Genomic DNA, 24,847 nt, shown 5'->3' with positions numbered 1-24,847 from the left:
TCGCACATAATGATGCGTGATATAAAATCTTGGATCTTGAACAAAAATCAGTCTTTGACGTCTACTCCTCTTAGCCATCCATCGCACTCCTCACCTATTCACACTGCTTCACTCGTCCCTCCTTTCCCCCAGGTCCAAATTCTCTCCGGAAGTGAAATTATTTTGGTCAGTGACTCGGCTATATAGGGGCATTAACTTGAATGCTGAGGACGATGCTAGCTGCAGACATGCACATACCTCACACTCAGATGACCCCCCCTCCTCTGTCCAACTCCGAGACTCCTTCAACTCATTGGAAGGAGAAGCCTTGGAAGGAGGCACAAAGGGGGCGCTTGACAGATCTTGTTTCTTCTTCTCCTTCCTTCGACTGGGTTCAAGAGGTTCATGACGAGTAATTCGGTTGTGTTCAAGTCTAAGGTGTGTCCTGAATGGTGCGTGTTCTTTTTATGTCACGTTGTAATTCTTCTTAGCGTTTGTTTTTCCTCTCTCCTCTTCCGGAAGTGTCGATGAAATTCGCCAGAGTGAACAGCGACATTTCAATTTCGTCGCTACGCAGTGTCACTGTATGTTCAAATGATGAAGTGATGACTGAGAGATCGGGTTGTGATACAATGGTTGTGATCAATTTAACACACCCCTGCACTGGCAGGTTCTGCCGAAACCTCTGCCACCTCACAGCAATAAGAATCCTGCCAGATTGATCAGAATCGTGCCCATAAGCAGGATATAAAAGCTGGCCGTCGTCCTTAGATAGTGTTTCTTCATCCTCAGAACATTCCATATCACCTCGTACAGAAAATGCGTTTCTCCCTCCTCACCGTTGTTGTTGCTTTGATAGTGTCTATGTTTGTCAGTGCATGTGCGAAACAGGGCGAATATTGCAGTAAAAGTACCGATTGCTGCGATGCCCAGATGACTTGTTACGACTATGGCGTGAGTATGAGCAGATCGTTGTGCAACCAGAACCACATGACTCACCTGCGCGTCTTAGAGCGGTTTAAAGTGCCAGTCACAACCTCTAGATCCACACAAGATCCACAGTAGTGCTAAAAAGGCCTGACTAGTACGGAATGGTAGTGATTCGTGACTCGAAAGCGGCGTTCATGGCGATGACGGGCTATCGATCCCCACCACAAAGTCACGGTAGGTTTTGTGTAACAAAAGTATTTTTTGTTTCTCAAAAGTGTCAACTTTTCAACTTTCATAGGCAGCTGTAAGAATTCGAGTATCCTAGAGCGACTTCGCGAGAGCGGGGTCTTGTGATGAAAAGAACGGAAAGAAGCGACGGTCCGACCGTTTCCGGAATCAGCGGACTTCTAACACGATAGTTCTGTCTCCCTCGTCTGTTCTACTACCGCAGTAATATCTATTTGGTTTCTCCCTTCTGGAACTTTGCTGGAGCACTCAGGTCTAACTTAGGGTGTCGCCGACAGGTCTCACATCAAAGTTGATGTCTTTACCCCGATACTCCTAATATTTCGTCTGGTTCTAAGAGAAAATGAGTATCAAAATCCGCGTTGAATATTCAGGTGACGGTTAAGTTCGGAGTCAGGCATGGCAGCTCTTATTACGTGGTACTACCGGCCTTTCCCTTTCCAACACACCAAGATTCTTCAAACTCTGAGTCTAATACCACAATCATGGTGCACGTGTCTACTCTCCAGCTCGTTACAATCTCATGTCGACATGCCAGATCTATCAATAAATTCAACAGCGGAAATTAAAGTCATTAGAGGCGAAGGGTGAGCACGTCACAATCGGGTGGTCTCACCGGCACTAACTTGAAGGCCTCAGATTTCAGGTTTCAAACATCCCTTTTTTTTTAAAAAAAAAAAGGGTATGCACTGAACAGGTCTAAGGAACGCGAATCAAGTCGGCCGGTCAGATTCCTGATGCATTGTTAGGAGTGACGTCAGTGGACTCGTGGTGCTAATGAGCGATCTAGCCTGAACTCTGCTCCAGGCTGAGGACACATTGTCAGGTAAGTCCTCGCAGCTTCATGCAATGATATCCTACGGACTAAATATCATTGTGTTGTTCCCGTAAACGGCAAACCCTGCTCTCTTAAGCAGTCCGAGGTAATCTTAATATAAGCATGACGAATCACATTTCCTCATAGTAGTCCGGTCACTCCGTCGATATCATTCCTGGGGTATTTGGCAATGACTGCATATCATTATTGACTGATCTCACGATATCTGTGCTAGACAAAGCTGGAGCGCTTCGTCATTGATAACAATGGTCAAGAATCGCCTGCTCTGAAGCCTACTCCCACTCGTGTCGCATCTACAGCTTTGGAGTCGCGTGGATGTTGTTCTCGTCGACCTCTAAATAATTTTAGGCCAATTTCGCGCACAAAGGAAACACAGGCGCGCCAAATAAGCGCCCGAACTGAGTGGGGGTGGTCAAAACAGTGAGTCAACAACTGTCGTGCACCTTGAGATGTGCCTTTGGTGATCGTGTCCAATTATTTCGTCTAGATGTCGTAGCTGTCTCAGAGATCCGTGTCATACCTTTTGACAGCTATGGTTCCATTTTCGCAGTGTAGCAAGTGCGGTACGAGTAGTACGACGAATGGATGACAGAAAAATCGTGACTTTCTTTCATCATATGAAAAATTATTTTTTGACATTACACGTGGGTCAAGGTACCGGTGCTCAAATCTCCCTTTTGCGATGAGCCGCGCTACGTACCTGGTACCAAGCTGCTTCAATCATAAGTTAATGTTCAGGAATCATTAACCCTGCCGTGGCATGTCCTTGTGCACATGAATGGCGGTATGACAAGGATTAAAAGCTGTGTAACCTACATGCTATTCCGTTCTTGGTGCACGGTCTGGATCTTCTACTTTCTGCTCGACAGATAAGAAGGTCATGCCTGCACTGTCGGTTCGGAGCCTGCCGGAAGAATATGGTCTAGATTTTGTCAATTCTTGTGGCGTTTTACTACTAACGCAATTTTAGTGTTTCTCTTCGAAGTCGAACTCTACGGTATCAACTGACTCACCCAGATACGCACGCATTCTTTCATCCACCACCACATTCTCACATATTTGATGCAAACTGCATGATGCCCGTTTGATCGTTTTGCATGGCACCGCATCACACCGGACCGGCAGCAAGCGTCAAGCTAATAGCGGCTTAGCATTCCTCCGCACCAAGGCGACTTCCAGAGCTTATCCGGGAAGAACTCAGATGTTCGTAAGGATAGCTATCAAAGTTTGAACAAGTTCCTTGAAGGGAGGATGGTTTCCAAGGCGTATGTACGTCAAACATCCCCCGCGTGGTTAGGACCGTTATCTGACTTGGCTTGGAATTTTTATATGGTAGTCAGGGAAGTAGCGACATGAAGTCTTGAATCATCATTGTCACCAGGACGCATTCAAAATTAAAAGCCGGAGCTATACATTGTGGCATGATGGCATGATACATGTGGTTTTATAGTTTGCTTCCGAATCGAATCCCTTAAAATAACACTTATGATCCAGCCGTACTATCAGCCTCACCCTACGTCACTAAATTGCCGTTGTTAAGACCTAGCGGATCTTGCGCCTTGAGACTGATTTTTCATACCCCGGGCAAGTGCCAAGGGTGCATAACATTGATAACAGCACATTACTAGTATCGTACAAACGTCACTTCAAAAAAAACAACATACATAAACGAGACAGGGGATTGCATAGTACAAAACACCGGAATGGATGAAAGCATAACGATAGCTATAGTCAGTCAATACAGGGAAAAGACCATCTATGAAGGGGGTAAAACACGTGCATAGGGTAAAATCGTGCCAAGTCAAACCACTGGTAGTACATTTCAATTTCAGTTTCTCATTATCATCAAAGGTTTATCAAGGAGAAAGGTGGCGCACAGAGGGGATATGCATATGTCGAGGGAAGGACTGAACTTCAGAATCTGAAATCGTTGAAGTAGCTGGTTTCGAACGTGTGATGGATCTGGGGTGCATGACCAGCACGTATGGTATCGTCGAGAGGGAACCACTCGTATACCGCTGGTGTGTTGCCGAATTGATTAACAAAAACCTGCGGCACGAAATCTTCTGGAGAGGTATCGAAAGATGCGCATTGACCATCTGCCCACCCCTTAAGCGCAGAGTAAGAGGAATAACACTGGGTATCGTATGAGATGGGGTAGTCAAGACCAGCAGAAATGTTCTCGGGCTTTGTCGCAGTAAGTGCTGCCAGTGTCGGCGAAGGGAACGTATAATTCCCAAAGCTCACATCAACTGGCGACACGGAGGGACTGTGTCCGTATGAAAGACTGGGGCAGTCTGATAACGATCCAATGGGCGATTGAGTTCCGAGGAGATTGTACGGCTGCCAAAGATATAAAATTAGCACAGACAATGAAGAAGAGAAGTGTGATAGAACTCACGTCATTCCAACGTGCAGGAGAATCATCTCCTAGTCCTGACGGCAGAACAAGAGGTGACAGATGGCCCATAGAGTCACCGTACACAACGACTGATGGGTCTTCATATTGCTCTGAGGGAAAAGCAGAAGGGGTACAAACGCTGGGAGGAGAACTCGCAGTATCGGATAAGACATCAGTAAAGTTACTGGTTAGAGAGTTGTTGTGGTTATGGCCTAGAACATCCGCGGGAGATGTAAAGCGCCTCTCAGGTGCGGACAGAGAACGCTTGAACATTGCAGTAAGAGGTACTTGGAATCGATCGTCATGTGGAGTCCTGCAGCGAGGTTGACTCGTGGCGGTATGATCGCGTCCATCGGTGTTTACCTGTGTAACGTGATTGGCATGGCAGAGGCCTTGCGAAACTTGGACCGACTCCATCTGAAAGTGATTGGTAGTCGGGAAAGCTTCGCCCCAAATGCCCTCATCACCTCCTTCGTGATCGTGTTCACCTTCCCCGCCAACAGCACCTTTACCCACCTCAACTTCCCTACTAATTCCGTTCTCCCAAATTCTGAGCGCACTTTCCAGTTCAGCGCCCGTCTTGCCTTCCACAAGAAGATCCGCGATCATGGAACACCTTTCATCTTTACTCTTATTTTTCTTCTTGGATTCGGCATTTCCGCGGCCTTTCTTGGTACTCTGAGCGCTTCGTCTTCTGTTGGCTATACCAGGACCATCCTTAACCTTGAGCTTCGCAAGCGCGTTAGCTCCAGGTCTAAAACGCCAGTCTGGGTAGCGTTTTCTATGTTCCGCCTGAGCAACGAGTGCCTTAGCCTCCCAGATTTCTCTTTCCTCACGAGGAAGAGTCTTCCAGTATTTGCCTATATGTAAATAGGTTAGTAACTAGTAGATCCGTTGACTACGGACAGACCAATAATCTTCGACAGGGTGCTATGATTCCCCTCCACCTTCTCCGGAACTTGTTGGCTCCGAATGAAGGATGATCTGAAGAGGATGAAAGCGTTGGGTGGGCGAGGGATGTACGAAGCGTCCCTTTTCTTGCCATGAGAGACACGATCAGTAGTTTGGGTTGCAGGACAATCAAGTAAGTCTGTAAACTCGACAGGAGATGTGGACGTTGGGTTGTCCCATGCATTCTCGCAGAGAGCAGTCGGGTCAACGCTGAAAGCCGTAATGGGTGTCATATCAGTGAAAAATGTATATGACATTGATGTATTTGGATTGTCGACGAGTGGGGGCATCCCATCTGCATTAATTAGCATGAGGTTGAACTTGAATATGATTGTGAAGGAAAACTCACCGTCATCTTCGACATCGTTTGGGTAGATGTCATGTTCACGGATTGCAGGCATAATTGCTAGTAAGCTTATGATGGTGCTGAAAAAGGACAAAGAGTAAAGCTTTCTGATGAAATGTTAGTGGGAACTAAGAGACGGACCTAGAGCGTCTACTAGTGCTGACAAGCACGCTGTCAGTGTGCTTTATTCCGGGATTGGCAAGAGATGCGAAGATGGGGTGTGTATTATTGATTCTTGTTCCCACCTATAATTGTGTGACCACCATGGGCGTCCATTCGCTAACCCGACGACTACGCTCAAACGTTCAACGTTCTCGCCCGCCGCACACGCCGAGGCACTTCTTATGCAATAAACACTCGACAGGGTACTGTCACCCACAAAACACGCCATAGTAAGACATAAGCACTGACGTGAAGCCCTGATTTATTATCAGAAAATTCCAGGACGAAATGCAAACGAAATTTGAAAGGCCAAGGACGTTAATCGGGTCCAAACTTTCCGTGTCGAGGAATAGAGAACTTTAGCCACATCAATTGAATGAGGGCATCGATCAGACACATGGCTCATGGTTAGCTCCGGTATTCTCAGCTGGCTTCAGTTGCCATCTCTCAAGACTGCCTCGTGGCCGCACTACGAGAACAGTGGAAATAGCCCAGAAATACGGCTCGCCTCAGTAGTACGCACTGCGGTTACTGCAACTATCAACAGGCCCATTGGCATAACTACACCAGAACCGCATGCCTATTCTTCGTCCCAACCTGGTCATCGTCATCGATCTGCATGCTCCTTGCGATTATATATGTTGGTGGATATCGCCTGAATGCTCTTCTCTTTTGGGTTCTTTCGACCAGTTTTCTTCCGCTTGGCACATTGGCATGGGAAATTCGTATGAAAGGTACACCGACCTCATCTTCTCTAGGTCCAAGAACCATCATGAAGCACCCTTCGTGCCGCTAACACTTAGCATTCCCGCAAAACGTCATTTCCAGTCTGGTGACTCAATATTTGACGTGTCGCTCACGAGATTTTTGCTTACGCGGACGCAAAACGTGTTATGAAGATTTTCATTTAGTCTTATTTCCGGAAACTCGAGCCATTCGACGAGAAACATTTTTTCGACGATCACTGTAGATCGAACGACATTCGAGCTGCGCCGATGCTCTATCCAAAATGATTGTCGATACACACCATCCGTGGCTTTTCACCCCATACTATCGTCTCGCGTCGGCCTGATTAGGCTACTCTGGCACTCCTGCATCTACTCTCGCGCTCAAAAGGAGATTAATCATATATGGCGGCCTGATTGATTGTTCGGTGATCCTGGTTTGTCGATTAATTAGCACCTACGTGCCGTATGAGAGACAATCATATCGGGCGATTGATAATCGTCTGTCATGCGATCCGAATCGATTAGAATTCTGTCTCCTCCATCGCTACACATCTCTCGTGCGCGGTATGTAACCCTGATGAAGGGTCATCAGGGTGAACTGTTGGCACAATCCTCCCTTGTAAGAAGTCACAGCATGACGAATGCCTCATTTAAGTGGGTAAGGTCAGTTGACTCAATACTAGTCAAGCTCTGACTGATGAACCTAGTGCTCGCCGAAGTCAGCAACGTCGGACACACCCTCGAAGTCGAACACATTATCTCGAAATGGAAGCCCCTTTATGTTCCAATTCCAAATTCCGGTTTGCCAGCAGACATTTTCAAAGCGCTTGGGCTTATGGTCGGCGGTATTGCGCTTCCAAGATACTCGGAGGTACTATCAGTTAACCTTTGCCTTATCTTAGTCAGTGTCATCAACGCTGCTGTTATACATGATACGCGGTTGTGTCATTGATCGGCATTTGCCCATTCTGCAGCTGAACCGAATACGGGTTTATAATTGAGTCACATTTACTACAACCACGTGTAGTGTCACAAGGGTCCTCAAGACCGAGATGCTGTCCCGAAAATGCGTCTTACTTCACTTGTCAGTACTTTGGTATTGAAACCCTGTATTCCGTACATGCGTATGGCCTTTCACAGACTGCTTGCTCCATCCACTAGATCAGGATATCTCCATCCATTGTATCCACCTTCTAGAACACAAGCCTTTGACTCCGTATTACCTCTGCTGTTTAGATGATCTTGATACCTGGACTTGCTTTTAGCAAGATAGACACCTTAAAGGGTACTACTCACCAGGCAGCACACCGAGAACCCCGTCCTTTGGAGCTCCCACAGTAAAAAACCACCTGCTTTGTCTTGCCGTACTCATCGTAAAACTTGTCTAGTGAACTAGCGAACGTGTCTGCTCGCCACTGAACACTTCCAAGAACATGACCACCCTGTAGCCATTTAATATCAGTCAGCCCTACCAATCCACTGTCTTCGACTTACAACGCGATCATTCTCCCGAACGTCAATGATAGCATAGTCTGAACAATCAGGGTCGCGAAGCAAACTCGCAACTTCGTCGGAAGTTAGATAGTCTTTCGGATATGCATCCCACCATCGATCAAGTGCTGGAGGAGATTTGTCCACAGCTCCATTATCTGAGGAGACCTTCCTTGCGTATATCTGGTATGAAGCTTTTGTAAATTAGATTTTGATCCTTTCGTTTTAATATAATTATTTCCCTACCAGCCCATTCGTTGAGGTTCCCGATGGTGGTCTGAGGAAGAGTGCTGGTATAGGCCGCACAACATTTAGTTGAGGGGCTAGATGAAGGTGTGCTACCGCATGCAGTGGGTCCAGCGGATTTATAGACCTCAAGATCTACGTTGTTCTCGACAAATAATGCATCTGTATGATGGGCGATAGGTCACACGTATTCACTGCATACGTTGTAACTCACCTGTGAACCCAGCAAGCTTCATAAGAGCTCTGAATTGCTCCAGCTGAAGCGCCCCAGATATGCATCCGATATAGGCCGAAAGGTCGGACCGGATGGTGTCCGGAAGCAGCTTCTTCGCAATGATCTACACTCAAAATTCAGAATCACCGGGACCGGCCGCGCCGCACAAGAAGCTCACATCGTCAGCCACAAGACGTCCACCAGGTTTGAGGATCCTATAACACTCTTTCAAGACGGCTGCCTTCCCCACATCAGGAAGCAGATTGATGACACAGTTGGACAAGATGCAATCTACGGAGCCTGTCGCCACAGGTAGGGGCTCTGTCAACTTCGCCTGGATAAAGACTACCTGAGGTGGCCTATATCCTTGCTTAAAGGCGTTCTTACGCGCTTGATCGATCATATCCTGCCCCGATTATCATTGTGTGAAAGCACAACTCAAACAAAACTCACTGCTGACATGTCCAGACCGATGGCCTGCCCCTTAGGACCAACTTTCTGAGCTGCAAGAAGGACATCGATGCCAGCGCCAGAGCCCAAGTCAAGGACAGTTTCTCCCTATGATCACGATTATAATGTGAATGGACTTGTTCTCGAACAATATACCTCTTTGACAGACGCTACGGCCACGGGATTTCCGCATCCGAGTCCCATGTGGGATTCTGCTGGGACGGACCTCAGCTGTTCCGCAGTGTATCCGAATGCTTCCGCGACTGCTTCAGCATCTGGTCACATATTAAGACAACGCGTTTAGAGTCTTTAGGCCACATGATGATGGAGCACTTACATGCTGTGTGCGCGCCTTCCTTCGCAATGGTGCTGTACGCATCGCATACTGCGCTGACGACCCCTTCGTCATTGAGTGGTACTGTTCCAGACATAGTACTTAGTCTGGGGTTGTGCTGGGTGATATTCGCACTGGTACGGTTCACCTTGATTGATATAGCATGCTTGACTAATCCAGTGCCAAGTCAAATCAAAGTCAAAACCAAAATCAAAATCAAAATCAAAATTCCCACATACTTTCAAGTCACGAGAAAATCAAAATCATAGAAAATTAGAAAGCACTCTCACAGGAATTTCTGTGGAAACTTTTAGTGCATAATGCTGCCATGAACGTGGGCTGTAGGACGTGAGGCAGAAGAAAACCCAACCTATCGACCAATTATACTTGTGTAATTTGGCCGAAGTTCTCCGCGTGATTCTCAAAAGGAAAAATTAAGCTAAAATTAAGTCCGTCAGTAGTCGATATTCAAACGATATTCAAAATCGAAAACGCTCAAAAGTTGGTGAAGTCTCTCTCGTGCATCCTCAACCTTTCTTACTGGAACCATCATGGAAAAGGATACGAATTCCGTCATGAAATCGAACGAGCAAGACTTGAGGCCAGTCGATTCTCTGGCGGACCACACGCCGTCGGAGAATGATGACCATCATGATGTAGCAGCACCCCAAGGTGCAGTAACTTTACTGTGACACCGTCCTGCCCCTCTTCTGACAGCAGTATAGCGCTATTTCAGAAGCTCAGTATACTAGACCGCTCGCTCACACCAGCCATATTGGTATGCATGATCGTCGGGGTAGTCATAGGCGAGTTTGTACCTGGTGTGCAGCCGGCGTTCGACACTGTCAAATTCTACAGTGTCTCCGTTCGTAAGCAATTATATTCAACACGTTATGAATCATGCTCACAGAATTAAAGCGATTGCAATTGGGCTCATTGTTATGATGTGGCCTATTCTCACCAAGGTCAGATATGAAGCCCTTTCGCGAATATTGTTGTCCAGGCGTTTGTGGATGCATATGGGAATTAGTATGATTCTGAACTGGATCATCGGCCCCCTTATTATGCTCGGTCTTGCATGGGCTACGCTCCCCGACCTCCCGACGTACAGGACAGGCGTGATCCTCGTTGGGCTCGCTCGTTGCATTGCCATGGTTATGGTGTGGAATCAGTTGGCCGGGGGGGACGCTGAATACTGCGCAATTCTCGTCGTTTTTAACTCGGTGCTCCAAATCATACTCTACTCACCCTATGCCGTCTTGTTTGTGAACGTCGTTGGACACACCGAGCAGGGGGTTCATCTTGCATATGGTTCGGTGGCGATCTCAGTTCTCATTGTGAGTATCCTGAATATCAGAGTAATTGTTGTGTTAACGACTTGACAGTACCTTGGAATTCCTCTCCTTGCTGGTGTTATCACACGCTTCACAGTCATCCGACTGAAATCGAAGGAATTCTTTGACAAGAGTTTTGCACCACGATTTTCCCCGCTCTCCTTCATCGGTCTCCTGTACACCATCATCGTTATGTTTGCATACCAAGGACACCACATTGTGCAGAATATCGGTTCTGTTTTCCGGGTCTTCGTACCAATGATCCTATATTTTGTTGTCATGTGGACGTCAGCCTTTGCGCTTGTGTTCTATCTCGCTCGCCGAGAATTTAGGAAAGGGAACACGGACAATGGTGATTTCACGTATGAGCTGGCAGTAGTGCAGGCTTTTACCGCAGGAAGCAACAATTTCGTGAGTATCTCCAGGTCGCTTTATTTAAAATGACGCACTAAACAAGTGAATTGCGTAGGAGCTTGCAATTGCAGTAGCAATCGCTGTGTATGGAGTGGGGTCGGATCAGGCGTTGGCAGCGACCATTGGGCCGTTAGTAGAGGTTCCTGTCCTTCTTTCACTCACCTGGGTGGCGCAATATTTGCGTGTTAGACTGCAGTGGGGGGCTCCAACGCAGTGCAAGAATGGGAAAGTGTAGGTATACTTACAGATGAGTATCTCAACCTATTCCTGGCCCATGGTTGGAGATTACACCCCACAACACAAACGATCTTCCAAGAAATCGATGATAGATTAGGTTGTTATTTTTTGGACTTTGATAGAATCATTTTCTTACCTACTTGTGGTGTTGTTCGACGGGCAGCTGCATATTTTTTGTATAAGCATGCTTTTTTCTTAATCTTTAAGACGAACCCAGTCGCTGTTATTTCTTTACACAACGACGGTGAGCTCGACAATGTTTGGATTCAAATGTCGTGCTGCCAGAATCCTTACTTCGATTCATCCAATTCACCGTTATCAGTTGGTATAGTAAACATGTCTTCATGCACTGGGTGCTGAGGACCACACTGATGGTGTGGAATCTGAATCATGTCTATCGTTCTCTCGAGAACAGTCCCATCGACACCTCCAAGCGGAGTGTGAAAGTTGCCGTGTGCGCAGTGAAGCTCGTTACTGTTTCTCGGGCTTGTTCGGGCCTACTGCCATAGACGTTGTCACGTTGGGAGCCTTTAAAAAGCACAATCCTACTCATACAGTGGTCATAATATATTTGATGCATCAATGTTATTATAGACTGTTAATCTACAAAACGGTCAACCACAGTGAGGACACACCCTTTCCATCGACCTGTTCGAGTTTCTGTTCAGATCCCTGCGAGTCTGCAACATATCGAAAGAGGAACTGCAGCATCGCAGCCTGCACAATCTGGAACGATGCCAATTGCCAATGGACACAAAGAGAAGCTGAAAAGAAGAGAAACATCTGTTTGTTGAAATGAGGTCATCACAGTTGTTATCACCAGGCAGACAACGGGCAAAGGACAGAAGGCTAGAGATAATGGGCAGCAGGTGGAAAAGGTCCTGGGCAGGCAATGTAGATAAGATGAGTGGGTAGATTTGAAGTGGATCATGAACATGCAGCGATCCAATGATGGGGGGGATGTTGGGCGGCGGCAGCGGGCGCGTTGGCGGGATGATTGACAGTTTGGCGTGGCCGTTCGAAATGTTGAGGTTTAAACTCCGCTGGAAGTGCCGTTAGCTGCCGTCGAAGCCTGTCACGCTGTCCCATATTAGGTAACAATTATACCACGCGCAAACCTGGACTTTCCGATAGAAATGAACGCCGACAAGCCTTGCGTCAGTGGGGGTTACGAGTACAGGCGCTAGTAAAGCGCCAAGCTGTGTACACACCTGTTTACAGCCTGCCGCACCAACACGTGCTTCACCGCCCATACTAGTACAGGGCTCCTACGTTCGCGTCTTACAACACACCATACCTCTCACGTTCTAGATTCTAGATGAACAATGAACATTCGAAGAGCAGAGGTGCGTTTGATTACCTGCCTTGATTCCAGCAGACTGAACATTGTGTTCAATACTACTATTTCCATGACTCAACCGTCTGGCGCTTAGCCAAAGGATCTCACTAAAATACAGCAATGTAACTTGCACAACCTCCCTGAGAACTACCACATGAGATATTGTGAGTCTCCTTTGGTTCAATGAAAATGCCATTCCAATCGCCAGATTTGTAGGGGCCTATTCCTTTATAACGTGGCCAGAAATTTCGTATCTCGCAGAGGACAGCAGTGGGCGCGTAGTAGGCTATGTGCTTTCGTCGATGTGGGTGAAGGTTGCGCGCATGAATTCAGGACTAATTCAATCACTTCCCAGAGAGCCAGATGACGAATTCCCTTGGCTGCAAGTTGGTCATGTCAACTCTCTATCCGTACTCCGAACATACCGTAGGCTAGGTCTTGCGAAGCGATTGATGCTGCTCTCGAGTTGGTTCACGCCATCTGATTTGGTGCAAAATATTAATTTACACAATATCCAGAAAAGGCCATGATGGAATCATACGACATAGAATACGTTCAGCTCCACGTACGCAAGTCCAATCGAGCTGCCTTCAGTCTGTACCGCGATAAACTTGGATTCCAAATCCACAGGAAAGAGACCGGATACTGTGAGTTGTTAACTTGGATCGTCTGGCTACCATCATTGACTATTCAATCAGATAATGATGGTGAAGATGCATACTCAATGAGGATCGTCCTGAAACCACGGAGCTTGTGCGTATCGTATTTTTGCACCGCATAACTTACTAACACAACACAGTACCCATCGACTTGGTCGCAGATTCCAGGCATTTGTATATGGTCGGCGATGGACAGTCGGGAACTGGACTTTGAAATGCAAGAAACGAGTGAGTCGGATAAAATGAAGATATCAAACCTGTTTGTCGGTCATCAACGAAATTGTCTTGTGCTTTTTTTGCGCTACCCATCTGGAGGACACCATATCGTGTTTGTATCTCCACTTATAATCTTTTGATAAGTATGCCATCGAATTTCTGGATGTTAACTCATAGTTTGTACCATGCATTTCCCATGATTTACAATTTCCATCCTCTAGCAAGCCTTATCAACGTGTCTGGATCAATAGCCTTCTTGATATCTTGTAGACGCGCAACATTTTCTCCGTAAATATCCTCCAAGGATGTGGAAAGAGATGCATGGTTGGGATACACGACCACATTCTCAACATCCTGCCCAGTCGCAATCGTTGCCTGTTGCAAACATTTGGAACTGGCAGTAACGATCTCATGCATATGAGGTCGTCGTCGGAATTCGCCCTTGCGTAAATATAGCTCCAGGAATTAGTATCCTCCTATCTGCATACGCAGATAGTGGCTGTGGATAGAATCAAGGTCAGCAGTCCACGTCGTGAGAGATCGTACTGGTATCTACCAGCCTGTCGCCGCTGAACTGCCCGCTCCCGTCAGTGAATAACCTAATTAAAACACGTACAAGTGCTCACGAGGATCTCATTGGGAATGATGCACAACGAGGATTCCGTCGACTCCTCCATTGCTATGGAATTGAACTCAGCTCTGTTTCGTGGTGAGTATCATCATTGTAATGTGGACTTATTGCTCGAAGATATGATCTGGGCGAGTTGGCGTATCATAATAGAACAATATGCTCGAGAGGACAGACTATCTAGCAGTTTGTTGGGCCGTGCGTTTTGAATAGACAGAAGTTGTATGTTGTATATATGGATGCATTGGGGTCTGACGTTTACAGATAAACCGGTGATGGCAGCATTTACTAGTCTGAATTGATTTTGAATGTATGAGACACGTCCGTCCTATCTATAATTGTTGCGGTACTCTATTATACACGTTGAGAGCGACATGAGTAACATTATCTCCCTTATGAGTGGAGGTGAGTTTTGTAATTACATGCGGGTGGTATTGCTACTTCTCCAGGATCCGAGACCACAAACAAAATTATTGAAACCTTTCCTCACACAACCGCATCAAAATTCAAACCCTTGGCAATATAGATGACGATACTAGTATTTGAACTAATCCAGGTCGCTGGATTTGTTGACTATGCAAAACAAGCTCGTGACGTTGTCAAGTGTCGGTACACATGATACTGGTTCGTCAGATGCGAACATCCAAATCAGATGACAAAAACGGTACGTTAGCAAGTTTGAAATATCCGTTCGACATTCACAAATGCGAGACCTCACCACATTCACGTCATATTCATCCAGGGTTGAATAGGCGACCATCGCATATCGCACCCGTGCCAACTATTAATGTATGGGCCATCTGAGTGAAACCTGGTGCCTGGCACGAGTACATCACGATTCGAATGCCTTGGGTTGACGAAAAGCCTGGGTTGGTTGCGTGACTACGGCTAAATTTAATCTGTTTAATAGTTATGCAAGAAAAAGCACATGCTGAAGAAGTCAGTAGCTTACTCCAACCGACGTCCTGGTATCTGGAGCTGTGAGATAAGGAGCATGAGGTCTTCGAGTACGAATGGACAAGGAGAGACTTGACCACTCGAAATGATAGAACGGTAGCCGCGATCTTCGCACAAGAGATTACCTGTACTGGGCAGCAAGCTCCCCGATGCCACCTGCAAGGACTTGCTTGTATGATGAGTATACTCATAGGAAGCATCATCCGACTGGCCACCAGTTCTGCTTGACGAATTACACCTATTCCATATGGAGATACAAATGACCTTGTTCGCCATTAGCTAGATTATGCGAGCAGTCCAGTTAATCTGTGAGTCTGCAGAAATTGACGCTAGAACTCAACCGCAAAGATAGGAACGCGGCGCAAGCTTAGCCTAGTACATACGCTGACTGATGCACTCCGACTCTGAGTCACAATCCCTATCCCACCATGATGACATGATCACGCGCTGAATGCACGGTCTGGGGGTACGTAGCTGCGATATCGGGTAGTAATTTCTTGACAGAAGCATAAAAGTTACAGTTAGATGCAGTGCAAAGGACAAAGCATCGGAGTTTCAAATTCGTTGATTGCACTGCAACCTTAGGCACGTTCCATGAATTAGTGTCCTCCATAGCCGACTGCGAATGCTGTGGGATGATTGGATCGCTCGACTCATCGATGATCCGCGATTTAATTGATCACCGTAGCCTGATGATGAGAAATAACTTTCTCTTGGCTTCATGGAAGTCTGATACTCACGATCAAGCGCTTACACTGACAAAGAGCGCGCAGGCTTGATTTAAATCCCATCTTGCTCGGAACATCGACCATCCCACCAGTAGGACAGGAAGCCAGTGAGTGAATTTCCAGACTCCTGGTAAATGATCACCGAGTTTGCAATTTGCCAACAGCCTTCAAAACTACCACTGCCTGCCACACAAAAGTCTCGCAGCTTTCGTAGTCTTCTGGCAAGAGCCACGAAGCTGTGACGTGTCCTTGCACAACCGCAGACGTCCAAAGTCTGTCCATCGTGAAGCAATAGCCTTTGTCACTTGACAAGTCAGACATAGAGTCATAGCATAGGTATGCAGGCTGTGCTTATGGTACCGCGGCCAAACTAACCATTATCATCGAATAAATAGCAGACGTCCCTCGATATCTTTTCCCTTTAATTTCAGTACTGCAACAATGTCTGCACCATATATCTACACACAACCGACCTACGAGCCTCCTCCATATTATACTATCCCGTATACGCCCCAGCGATCACCTTTCATTCCTCCCATAAATCTATTCCCGCCTTCTCCCTCTTCACCTTACGTCGATCTTCCTGGAACGCTGAACACTTCTTACTATCCTGATGGATGCCGTCCCCGTCGTCCTCCATCTTGGCATGGAGGGATGCCTGCAACCACTCCCAGTCCCTCCTTTTTAGGGGTTCCATTGCCGACCCACAACCGGCGGCATTCATTCGGCAGTGGTCATCGCCCTGCTTGGCCATACCAGACGTCATCGCAGAACTTCCAGGTTCATCCGCTTCTTAACGGAGAAGCATATGTGTCGGACTTCTACTTCGACATCGCTAATCCAGCTTTCGCGCCATTGCGCAAAGTTGGTCCAAACCACACGGCTATGGTGTCCGTTGAAGAACTAAGGGAGCCTGCTACATTCCCAACCATCACCCGCATGCGTATCACGCATGACGCCATTCCTCAATGGCCTATCAACTTGGATCTCGTTCATGGCGAGTACGACACATCGGGCGCCCTGCCCCTAACGGTTGGCGATGTTTTGTGGATGATCCACTCTTCCCTGCACCGCCAAATCGCTCACTCTGACTGGGCCCAGCTGAGTCAGAGTCAAGAAACTGCGATTGCACGAGCATATACCCGCAGATATAGGAGCATTCCTTCATCTGCTCAGCTCGAAGCAAGTCAAGGAGTCAAACGGATTGATTACTTGATGGAAAGACATGTCTTTAGGGGACTTGTCAGAGCTCCGGACGAAGATGGTTACCTCCATTGGAAGTTGTTGACGTGAATGTTGCCGTTTCTTGTGACCTGTTCCCTTTGTGCTATATCTGTCACAAATATCTATCGCCTTGGTTCCCCACTGATTTTATCTTGGAACTATCTCACATATACCCCTTCTCGACGTCTAGCGTGCCTAAAATTACGATTCATGTATGCTTGTCGGCTTGTGATCGAGACATGTATGTAGTATACAAATTGACTGAAGCTTTCAAGTCGCATTTGTAGGGGGAAGGACGAAGACGGAGAATGCTGATTGTGAACCTTGCCACGTCTTATATCTGACGGGTAGACAAAGTTGAGACGGAGTATGACATGCGGGGCGCCATAGGCCTATATCAAACCCAGCACGCAAATACACAGAAGCTCGCATCGTGGCCGCAGAGTCTCCCCTTGTTCCTGTTTCCAATAATCCCAAATAACGCTGAGAATGAAACGTAGGGAAGTTACCGCGAGAGGATTGAACGTTCAATGTAAGCTTTCTATCATAATCCCGCGCGTTACTAGTAGGGAGAATAACCATGCAACATGGTTTCATATCGGACCTATTCATCGTACTAGAGATATCAGGGTCATCACATCGCTATCGACCAATGATCGATATCCTTACTTTGTTGGTAACCGTGACTGTGTCATGCATGTCGACCACGAGTCTTTTGCACAGGAATGCGACACATGCTTTGTCAAAGCCACAATAACAGATACCCGTCGAAGAAACCTATAGACTGCAGTGCTGATCGTGATGTCCTCCCGCCTCAACATTCAAAAACTTAAATCGTGAGTTTTCCAAGTGAGGGAAATATAGATACATCTCCTCGGAGATCGCAGCGGCCATTTGTAGGTCATGTTGTAACGACAAATGGATTCAAACATGACATTAAGGAGAAAACGTTCGGATTCTTGCGAGGACAGGAGCACTCACGGAAGTTTGTAATTACCGCGCTCATCCTCGTTGAAGGGTCACGATAGACTAGAACTGGAGGGACACAAAGAAGCTTGAAGCACGCCATCCAAGTTCTTCCAGGACTTTCCTTGACAGCTGCATGGCAAGTCGACAGAAAAGGGTAAGCACTCATCCAGATAGCTTTGCTTTGTCAACTCAAGAAAAGCTTTACGTCTGCGTTGATTGTCAGCAATCGAATATTATCGTACACGAGGACATGTGCATGCAAAGATATGGATTGTCTGTTCTGGAAGCAAATCGTTAAAAGCTAAAGTCCCTATTAGGCCAAGAAATATACCATGAAAATCTCGCGCCTGACACGTGAAAATCAACAGTAGTGATGCTGAAAATCGTGCTTCGCAGAATCTACCCCTTGGCTAAATCCATGCTCTGAAATATGTTAGAAATAGGGCCACCTAAATCTGCGATATCACAGATGGACTTATCGAGATAGCGGGTATGTCGTGCTACCGGCCGAAAAGCGGCAAAACCCAGAAAGGGAAACTATCTTGAATAGTACACTCACCGAACTCCCAAATGTTGTTGTTGCGCCCGTTTTCACGTATGTGATCCTGCGCCTTCCTTTTCGCAATGCAGCCCTTGAATCCCAGTTCTGAGACGGCATTCCGGCCCGCCCGATCGGACGTGAAGAAGTCATAAGCAACAATCCAGCCTTGATCAAAACCGGCTTCAAAACGCCAATGCTCGTAATAACCAGGGAAACGGGCCCAGTAGGATGCATGTTGGCCTTAAAAAATAAGGGACAGTGCGGCAGCTGTAGAGTCGCTGAACTCACCCAAGGCTACATTTCTAGCGGTCACCTTTCTAGCGTTAATGTCTGCACCAAGTCCAACATAATCCTTTACTGGAACCATGCCCACGACCTCGGGAAAGATGCCATTTTCAACTGCGTCTCGGAAAGACCATCCTTGGTCTCCAGGCAACTCTTTTTTGTATGTCCAAAAGAACGATCCAGCGCAGTACAACTCGAACAAGTCAAGCTGAGCCCGAATGTAAGATGCTCTTGCCTGATGTTCGTCGGTTGTGCCTTGCAAAGAGCCTGGATTCAAAGCTCCTGACCACTCGCCCACTATGAGACCACTTCCTGATGCTGCGAGTTTCTCTGAAACGCGGGAGAACATTTGTGGAAAAGGGGCATTCCGATCAGCAAGGGATGCAGTATGCTGCGCTGCTGAGGTTGAAATTTCGCTCTCTGTGAAACACCGGTACAGATGATGGTCGACGCAAGTTAGCGCCAAGGAAGAGGGTAAGTGTGTGACGAAATCGGCATATTGATCAGTCATCCAACAGTCTGATATGTAGATTGGGAAACCAGGGTCTATATCTCTTATCTCTTGGATCGCCTCCCTGTACCAGTTGTAGAGTGTTTGGTGTGATGAAGGGTGAGGCTCGTTGAGAAGCTGTACACCAACTATATTGTCAATTGCGGGTTCATGTGCCCGCAAGGCGATGAGTTGTGTGACCAGTGCCCGGAGAGTGCGAATGGCTAGCTGCATGTTTAATTTGCTGTTGAAAAATGATATTACCGGGGACGACGTTCCGGAATGTGAATCTTTATTTTGTTTACCAGGAGCTGCATGGAGGTCTGAAATTTGCGAGTGAGAAATAGGATATGTCCACTCAACGAACGGCACACCAAACAACACCCCAATTCCAAAGCTCTGGGCAGTGATTACCGCGGCAACGAGTCTACTCCATGCACCTTCAAAAACATGTTGAAGACCATCGAAGTCGGTTCGAGTAAGGATCGATGGGTCCAGTGCACAGATATGATAGTATCCGATCTGTTCAAGGCTGCATGAGATGAAGCCATTGTGCTAATACAAGAAAATGCGCACTGGGATCCGCACAGTGTTGATTCCCCTTGCCGCGAGCCATTCGAAATCGTTGGAGGTGATCCAGGAGTCCCAGTGATGTTCTAGAACCTGCTTCGCATGGAGACCCTTGGCAACATCCAGATCACTTTGTCCGTTGCCGGCGGCGCCTTGAAATGGGGATCCGGATACCCACCGCTCTAAAACGAACCACGATCCTGAACACGCTAAGCTCGCTTTTTCACTCGGATAATTCATTTTAGTTGAGCTTACCAAGATTAACTCCGCGCTGCTTGCGATATCGGTAAATGCTTTCTTGAAATGTTTCTTGAAAACCAGGCCCTGATTCGGTCTTGCTGTCACGTCTCTTGTGTGTTAACCTAGAAATGAAGTTCCGCATGTTATGTGTCTGCAGGGTCCATCAGTATTTTGAATATTCGGGCTGCAAGTTGGAAACAACATACGTTCAACAAACAACTTCACAGAATGACTAAATATTAAACGTTAAAGAGGCGTGTTTGGCAAAAGCTTCTGATCCAAACAGATCTGAGACTGATCATTCAATTCATTGTCACCAGTGACCAACAATATTCGTAATACTTATATTGCCGTATCGCGCCAAAAAGTTTGTATGTAGTTGATTATGCGCAGGCCAGGAACTGCATTGTCAAGAGGTATGCTTGATTAGCACATTTGTTCCATCAGTTTGTTGATTTGTTTCTGCTCATCAACCGCCGATCTTGAGCTTGGACCCTGTGGTCGACCTGACCTGTGGGATATTCCATGAAGACTCATCAAAACTCAACTTTAAGTCTTTAACCTTGTTTCGGTTTGCTCCTCTCGTTCTAAGTTGATGGCTGCACATGCTTTTAGCTTCTATACAGAGAAGTATACTTCTCTGGTTCATACAACCTGTCTCGCCACATAGAGAGTGCGGCTGTCACTGGGAAGGAAACTCAAGTTTGAAGACGTTGCGGTGCAATCAGATTGTCTAACCGGAAATAGTTCATCTCGCTATGGCTTCATTTCCTTAGCGAACTCGGATGAGGTCTGTCCCTCTTTTCTTTTTCCTTAGTACTCTTTTACTTAAGCGCCACAAGAGTCTAGACCCCGCTTGGTGTGATTCAACCGAATATCTCGCGTGCCCTTTGCATGTCGGGTTTGATAAGACTTCTTGCGCGCCGCTTGGCTGTATTAGGGTGACCATGCGCCGCCTTTACTATCTTTCGGCGGACCTGGTGACTCTGTACCACATCGGACATGGTGAGTACCAGCTCCTTAAGACTTTTCTAGTCTCATGGCTGAAATTATCAACCTATGAAAATCAGGTTGTTGTCAAAAGTGCTATCTACGAGAAGCCACAGCGATAAAGGTGTACCGCCGCGCCTTTTCCATAAAAGGAAAACACGCGTTTTACATGCGTCGTGAATGTCGTGAACCGAATCGCCTTTGATGACGGGTTTGGCATCAAACCTCATGGTAGCAATTTCCAATCAAGATAGTATAACACATTCAACCGCGTCGCCACCGTTGTTCCTACTCGTTCCGAACTTTACTCAAACTTCTCACAGGAAGGAACTCTTTCCTGTCCAGGCCATTTTATATTGTCACTTCCCTGTATTGGTCGTGCTTCATTACTCACGGACTTTCCGGACAGCGTCTAAGACGTGATCATTGATCCACCGCATTGACCTGACAATGCGCTTTTGGTCAACAGATCTTTTATTGCAATCTCCCCTCTCGGCATTAAATCCATGTTTGTCATCCAATAGCACCTCCACGGCTTTTCTAGGGGTGCTCTTACTTCATGTAAGTATTTTTCGCCAGGATATGTCTGGAACTCACAGGCGATCCGATCCAGGCATAACGGCTATCCTCTACGCTTATAAGAACCCGGCCGTACACTTCTCTTGCCGAGTTCATCCCACCTCTTGGTTCAGTACCTCGAGCAACGACACGACACTTGACTATCACTTGTCACTCACTTCACGAACAAAAGTCATAATGACCTCTTACTTCCGTTCCATCTTTGGTGGCAGCCAGTCTCCTAGTCACGACCACCATTCCAAGTCCCATTCACGCTCACGCAATCCTGCAAATTTCTTCTATGGCCCACCAGCTGGTGCAAGCTCTTCCTCACGCCTGAAGACAAAAAGAAGCAATAGCTTCAGTGCCGCAACAGGTCCATCTCCACTGCGATATACCGCGTTCGACGATGCCAGAGACATGAGATACGGGACTCCGTCGAATGTTGAGAAGGTGCCGCTCTACAGGCGTGCCAGCTACAAGTCATCCGAACATCGTACGTCTTCTATCTTCAGCGGTCAACGAGCGCATTTGAAATTGACATTCATTGTCAAGTCGGGCATTATCCTTTGTACAATTATGCGCCACCCGTTTCTTATGGTGCATCTTCTCGCACCAGTTCAAGTTCTTCTTCAGGTTATCCAAGCATGCATCCAGGCACACCATCCATGGCATCCCACGTTCTCCAATACGACAGACGGCCTTCGCTCCAACAGCGTCATACTTGGCAAAGTAGCATCTCATCCGCGAATGGATCGGCTCATTCATGTAAGTCTCTTAAAATAGGTGTGGGATTAGCTATCTAACGGCGCACAGATATTGCAATGGATCCACATGGAAGACGCGCACCTGCACTGCACATGCATCCTCTCTTTGCCTCTACTCGACTTCACTCTGCGCCCATAAATTACGACGTCATATACGCTCCTTCGCCGCGGACAGTTCTCGACCGCACTACACATTCGCCTGTCGATGCCCATACGTTGTCTCAACCAGCCACAGACCCGCCGACTCCAGCATCATCCCGTATCCTGCTCCGTTCAGATAAGTTCCCGTGGCCCGTAGTCGTCGGGGCTTGCAGAAATGGGCGCTCGCCAGATATCACTAATCTCGACCTTCTTCATGCATTACATGAGACGCTTCTCACGAGAGTCACGCCTCAGGAGTGGGAGGCTCTTGGTAATGGAAGCAGGGCACAGCGGAAAGTCACGCAGGCGTACGAACAACGGTGTACTAGATTGGGAGGCGGATGGGAAGGCGGAGTCCGACGGGTGGATTGGCTGCATGGGAAGACTCGTTTGATCGGAATAGAAGTGGAGAAGCATGGACCCGGCGCCGGCTCCGGAAAACTTATGTTTGGTAAGGCTTGAAGCCGAGATTTTCAACTTTGGAGATCTACAGCAACCGGAGCTGGTTCTGGTTGTTCGCTTGATATCCCTGCGAAACCTTTTACGGCGTGTCCACAGACGGCGTTACATCTCTGGCATTCACGATTATATAGCATACTTAGGCATCAGGCATATGTATGAATTTATTACACGACTTCTTTATGATTTTGTATTCCGCCGTAACGGCTTGGGCATAGTGATACATTACGAATGGCATTACAAATACGTCAGTCATGCTACAAATGCGTGAATGAATGAAAGGATTGAAATAGATTGTTGACGCTGCCGTGTCAGGAGCAGCTCACTCCGCCATCAAAGTCATATACACCAGGAACAGCAACAGGACAGCCAGCTTTGTCGTTATGTGAATTGCAATTGACCTGGTCATCTGAGGATGCGCAACAGCGAAGGCAGAAACGATTGGCAGAGGGCTCGACCCTGGTGAACATCCGGTAAGTGAATCAAACAAAGGTGAAAAACGGAACAGACTGCTCAATAAAGCTTGCGCCGTATCCCCCGAAGGTGCACTTCGCGCCGTTAGGAAATCGAGAATCCATCTGGCCTCCTGCGTCGTCCTGTGCAAAGTGGAACTTTCCGGGATCCAAGCATCCGGTGATCTAGTACGTCCATCAGTACCGAGGAAATGGTCGCAGACAGCTAAATAAAACTCCACTGACCTGTTTATAGGACCCATCGCTTGCCTCCGAGATAATGGCGCCAGTGATGAAGTCAGCTGAGAATGTGTTCTGGCAGTTAGATCCATTGGTACAATACGCCGTCGCGTCAGTTTCAGCATCTGATATGTACTCTAAAGGAGAACAGCGTGATCAAGTGCGCAATGAAAAATACTAAAGAGAGACGAACCTCCATCCCTTGAAGGAAGTAAAAGTGCAAAGTCGGTCACGCTGTTTATATAGACGGTAGTCGAGACAGAGGAGGGGCCTGTAGGCTGAGGCGTTGGCGCAGCGTTTACTCGAGGACGGCGGGTTTGGGTAGTATTATTTAATAGCAAGCGAGATCGCCTTTGGAGGCGGGCGACCTGTTTCGCGCCTGTTTTTTTAGAGCGATAAGGTTTCTTGTTCTGTAAGCTCGTTCTCGTGGCGAGAGTCTCGTTGTGCCGTTGATCTGCATGTATCGTATCGACCCTGAGACCTTGGTATCTGTTCGTAGACCGCGCGGCGACTGCCAGCAATACGTGCGCGAGTACGATAAAAAGATAAAAAGATAAAAACATGTTTTAATGATTCGTGGGCAAGGTAGTGATGGGGGTGGAAGTTGGTTCAAACGTCGACACGAACGCGTTGACACACGTCACGTGAAATGATTTTTATTATGAATCCTAACTTGGCAAGTTCTATTCGAAGTGTCTGGGTATGCGGCAGGGGGTCGGACTCCATGAGAAATGAAGTTCTTGATATTTCTGTCCAGAATTTCGAGTGTAGGAGATCTAACCTAATCTTGAGCACCTGATGATACAATGCGGCGTAGCGTCCATTAATTTGAAGTTGCGCAACTTTCTACTATTGGGCTGACGTCAACAGGAAACCACAAGGAAGGGAACCACGTAAGTATATGGGATAGCCTCACAGAAAGTGCGCGGCTTCCATTAGCTCGTTCTTCAATTAATTCGAGAGTCATTACTGTAGGATTCGTTCGCCCCCTTACTGCGCTGACAGGAGGGAAACGTTTCATGGAAATGAACGGTGTTAAAGTTCAGTATTCATTTGCAAGCGGCGCCCCTGCTGAACGTTGAATGTGAACGCA

The 24,847-nt window shown here is 47.1% G+C and overlaps 8 protein-coding genes across 8 annotated transcripts; 4 read left to right on the top strand and 4 right to left on the bottom strand.

The window, feature by feature from the left end:
- Positions 1-3,907: 3,907 nt before the first annotated feature.
- EDB93DRAFT_1079113 (uncharacterized protein) lies at positions 3,908-5,746 on the bottom strand (the record flags this gene model as incomplete). Its single annotated transcript, XM_041445429.1, has 4 exons — positions 3,908-4,336; positions 4,395-5,254; positions 5,305-5,640; positions 5,695-5,746. 4 exons carry the CDS (start codon positions 5,744-5,746, stop codon positions 3,908-3,910), a joined length of 1,677 nt encoding a protein of 558 aa, XP_041311297.1.
- A 1,736-nt stretch (positions 5,747-7,482) lies between these two features.
- On the bottom strand, positions 7,483-9,496 carry EDB93DRAFT_1221461 (S-adenosyl-L-methionine-dependent methyltransferase). The gene is made up of 9 exons (XM_041451151.1): positions 9,320-9,496; positions 9,139-9,257; positions 8,986-9,090; positions 8,711-8,938; positions 8,533-8,656; positions 8,319-8,480; positions 8,076-8,266; positions 7,878-8,023; positions 7,483-7,830 (listed from the first exon to the last, which is right to left on the bottom strand). Exons 1-9 carry the CDS (start codon positions 9,411-9,413, stop codon positions 7,716-7,718), a joined length of 1,284 nt encoding a protein of 427 aa, XP_041311296.1. The 5' UTR covers positions 9,414-9,496; the 3' UTR covers positions 7,483-7,715.
- Positions 9,497-9,775: 279 nt separating this feature from the next.
- Positions 9,776-11,731, top strand: EDB93DRAFT_1200920 (sodium bile acid symporter family-domain-containing protein). Its single transcript, XM_041450942.1, has 5 exons — positions 9,776-9,988; positions 10,042-10,185; positions 10,235-10,653; positions 10,702-11,061; positions 11,120-11,731. Exons 1-5 carry the CDS (start codon positions 9,868-9,870, stop codon positions 11,297-11,299), a joined length of 1,224 nt encoding a protein of 407 aa, XP_041311295.1. The 5' UTR covers positions 9,776-9,867; the 3' UTR covers positions 11,300-11,731.
- A 688-nt stretch (positions 11,732-12,419) lies between these two features.
- Positions 12,420-13,615, top strand: EDB93DRAFT_878439 (acyl-CoA N-acyltransferase). Its single transcript, XM_041457787.1, has 6 exons — positions 12,420-12,647; positions 12,735-12,804; positions 12,857-13,105; positions 13,159-13,287; positions 13,339-13,389; positions 13,440-13,615. Exons 1-6 carry the CDS (start codon positions 12,627-12,629, stop codon positions 13,511-13,513), a joined length of 594 nt encoding a protein of 197 aa, XP_041311294.1. The 5' UTR covers positions 12,420-12,626; the 3' UTR covers positions 13,514-13,615.
- Positions 13,616-16,045: 2,430 nt separating this feature from the next.
- On the top strand, positions 16,046-17,222 carry EDB93DRAFT_878290 (uncharacterized protein). The gene is made up of 2 exons (XM_041457786.1): positions 16,046-16,164; positions 16,224-17,222. The coding sequence occupies exon 2, from the start codon at positions 16,270-16,272 to the stop codon at positions 17,119-17,121; it is 852 nt and encodes a 283-aa protein (XP_041311293.1). The 5' UTR covers positions 16,046-16,164; positions 16,224-16,269; the 3' UTR covers positions 17,122-17,222.
- A 1,299-nt stretch (positions 17,223-18,521) lies between these two features.
- Positions 18,522-20,289, bottom strand: EDB93DRAFT_1079012 (glycoside hydrolase family 5 protein; the record flags this gene model as incomplete). Its single annotated transcript, XM_041445422.1, has 5 exons — positions 18,522-18,802; positions 18,851-19,660; positions 19,712-19,859; positions 19,914-20,107; positions 20,163-20,289. 5 exons carry the CDS (start codon positions 20,287-20,289, stop codon positions 18,522-18,524), a joined length of 1,560 nt encoding a protein of 519 aa, XP_041311292.1.
- A 1,303-nt stretch (positions 20,290-21,592) lies between these two features.
- EDB93DRAFT_878144 (uncharacterized protein) lies at positions 21,593-23,225 on the top strand. The gene is made up of 4 exons (XM_041457783.1): positions 21,593-21,698; positions 21,751-22,191; positions 22,251-22,463; positions 22,512-23,225. Exons 2-4 carry the CDS (start codon positions 21,894-21,896, stop codon positions 23,063-23,065), a joined length of 1,065 nt encoding a protein of 354 aa, XP_041311291.1. The 5' UTR covers positions 21,593-21,698; positions 21,751-21,893; the 3' UTR covers positions 23,066-23,225.
- On the bottom strand, positions 23,220-24,479 carry EDB93DRAFT_878165 (uncharacterized protein). Its single transcript, XM_041457784.1, has 4 exons — positions 23,948-24,479; positions 23,761-23,891; positions 23,573-23,700; positions 23,220-23,521 (listed from the first exon to the last, which is right to left on the bottom strand). Exons 1-4 carry the CDS (start codon positions 24,315-24,317, stop codon positions 23,374-23,376), a joined length of 777 nt encoding a protein of 258 aa, XP_041311290.1. The 5' UTR covers positions 24,318-24,479; the 3' UTR covers positions 23,220-23,373.
- Between the last annotated feature and the right edge of the window lie 368 nt (positions 24,480-24,847).

This window comes from Suillus bovinus (genome assembly GCF_016758785.1).
Source record: "Suillus bovinus strain UH-Sbo-P2 chromosome Unknown EDB93scaffold_8, whole genome shotgun sequence".
NCBI classification, from domain to species: domain Eukaryota; kingdom Fungi; phylum Basidiomycota; class Agaricomycetes; order Boletales; family Suillaceae; genus Suillus; species Suillus bovinus.
This window is presented reverse-complemented; position numbering and strand designations above follow the sequence as displayed.

What these genes read in the sequence shown, in the direction of transcription:
- EDB93DRAFT_878165 (XM_041457784.1), bottom strand. Translation starts at nt 24,317, where the DNA reads ATGTTTTTATCTTTTTATCTTTTTATCGTACTCGCGCACGTATTGCTG. An exon ending in ACTTCCTTCAAGGGATGGAG is followed by an intron (nt 23,892 to 23,947) that starts GTTCGTCTCTCT and finishes GTTCTCCTTTAG; the next exon opens with AGTACATATCAGATGCTGAA. An exon ending in GCGATGGGTCCTATAAACAG is followed by an intron (nt 23,701 to 23,760) that starts GTCAGTGGAGTT and finishes TGGACGTACTAG; the next exon opens with ATCACCGGATGCTTGGATCC.
- EDB93DRAFT_878290 (XM_041457786.1), top strand. Translation starts at nt 16,270, where the DNA reads ATGTCTGCACCATATATCTACACACAACCGACCTACGAGCCTCCTCCA.
- EDB93DRAFT_878144 (XM_041457783.1), top strand. Translation starts at nt 21,894, where the DNA reads ATGACCTCTTACTTCCGTTCCATCTTTGGTGGCAGCCAGTCTCCTAGT. An exon ending in CTACAAGTCATCCGAACATC is followed by an intron (nt 22,192 to 22,250) that starts GTACGTCTTCTA and finishes TTCATTGTCAAG; the next exon opens with TCGGGCATTATCCTTTGTAC. An exon ending in GAATGGATCGGCTCATTCAT is followed by an intron (nt 22,464 to 22,511) that starts GTAAGTCTCTTA and finishes AACGGCGCACAG; the next exon opens with ATATTGCAATGGATCCACAT.
- EDB93DRAFT_878439 (XM_041457787.1), top strand. Translation starts at nt 12,627, where the DNA reads ATGAACATTCGAAGAGCAGAG. An exon ending in GAACTACCACATGAGATATT is followed by an intron (nt 12,805 to 12,856) that starts GTGAGTCTCCTT and finishes CCAGATTTGTAG; the next exon opens with GGGCCTATTCCTTTATAACG. An exon ending in GCGATTGATGCTGCTCTCGA is followed by an intron (nt 13,106 to 13,158) that starts GTTGGTTCACGC and finishes CACAATATCCAG; the next exon opens with AAAAGGCCATGATGGAATCA.
- EDB93DRAFT_1200920 (XM_041450942.1), top strand. Translation starts at nt 9,868, where the DNA reads ATGGAAAAGGATACGAATTCCGTCATGAAATCGAACGAGCAAGACTTG. An exon ending in TGATGTAGCAGCACCCCAAG is followed by an intron (nt 9,989 to 10,041) that starts GTGCAGTAACTT and finishes ACAGCAGTATAG; the next exon opens with CGCTATTTCAGAAGCTCAGT. An exon ending in CCGCAGGAAGCAACAATTTC is followed by an intron (nt 11,062 to 11,119) that starts GTGAGTATCTCC and finishes TGAATTGCGTAG; the next exon opens with GAGCTTGCAATTGCAGTAGC.
- EDB93DRAFT_1221461 (XM_041451151.1), bottom strand. Translation starts at nt 9,413, where the DNA reads ATGTCTGGAACAGTACCACTCAATGACGAAGGGGTCGTCAGCGCAGTA. An exon ending in GACGTCTTGTGGCTGACGAT is followed by an intron (nt 8,657 to 8,710) that starts GTGAGCTTCTTG and finishes TTTTGAGTGTAG; the next exon opens with ATCATTGCGAAGAAGCTGCT. An exon ending in GGTTCTCGGTGTGCTGCCTG is followed by an intron (nt 7,831 to 7,877) that starts GTGAGTAGTACC and finishes AAGCAAGTCCAG; the next exon opens with GTATCAAGATCATCTAAACA.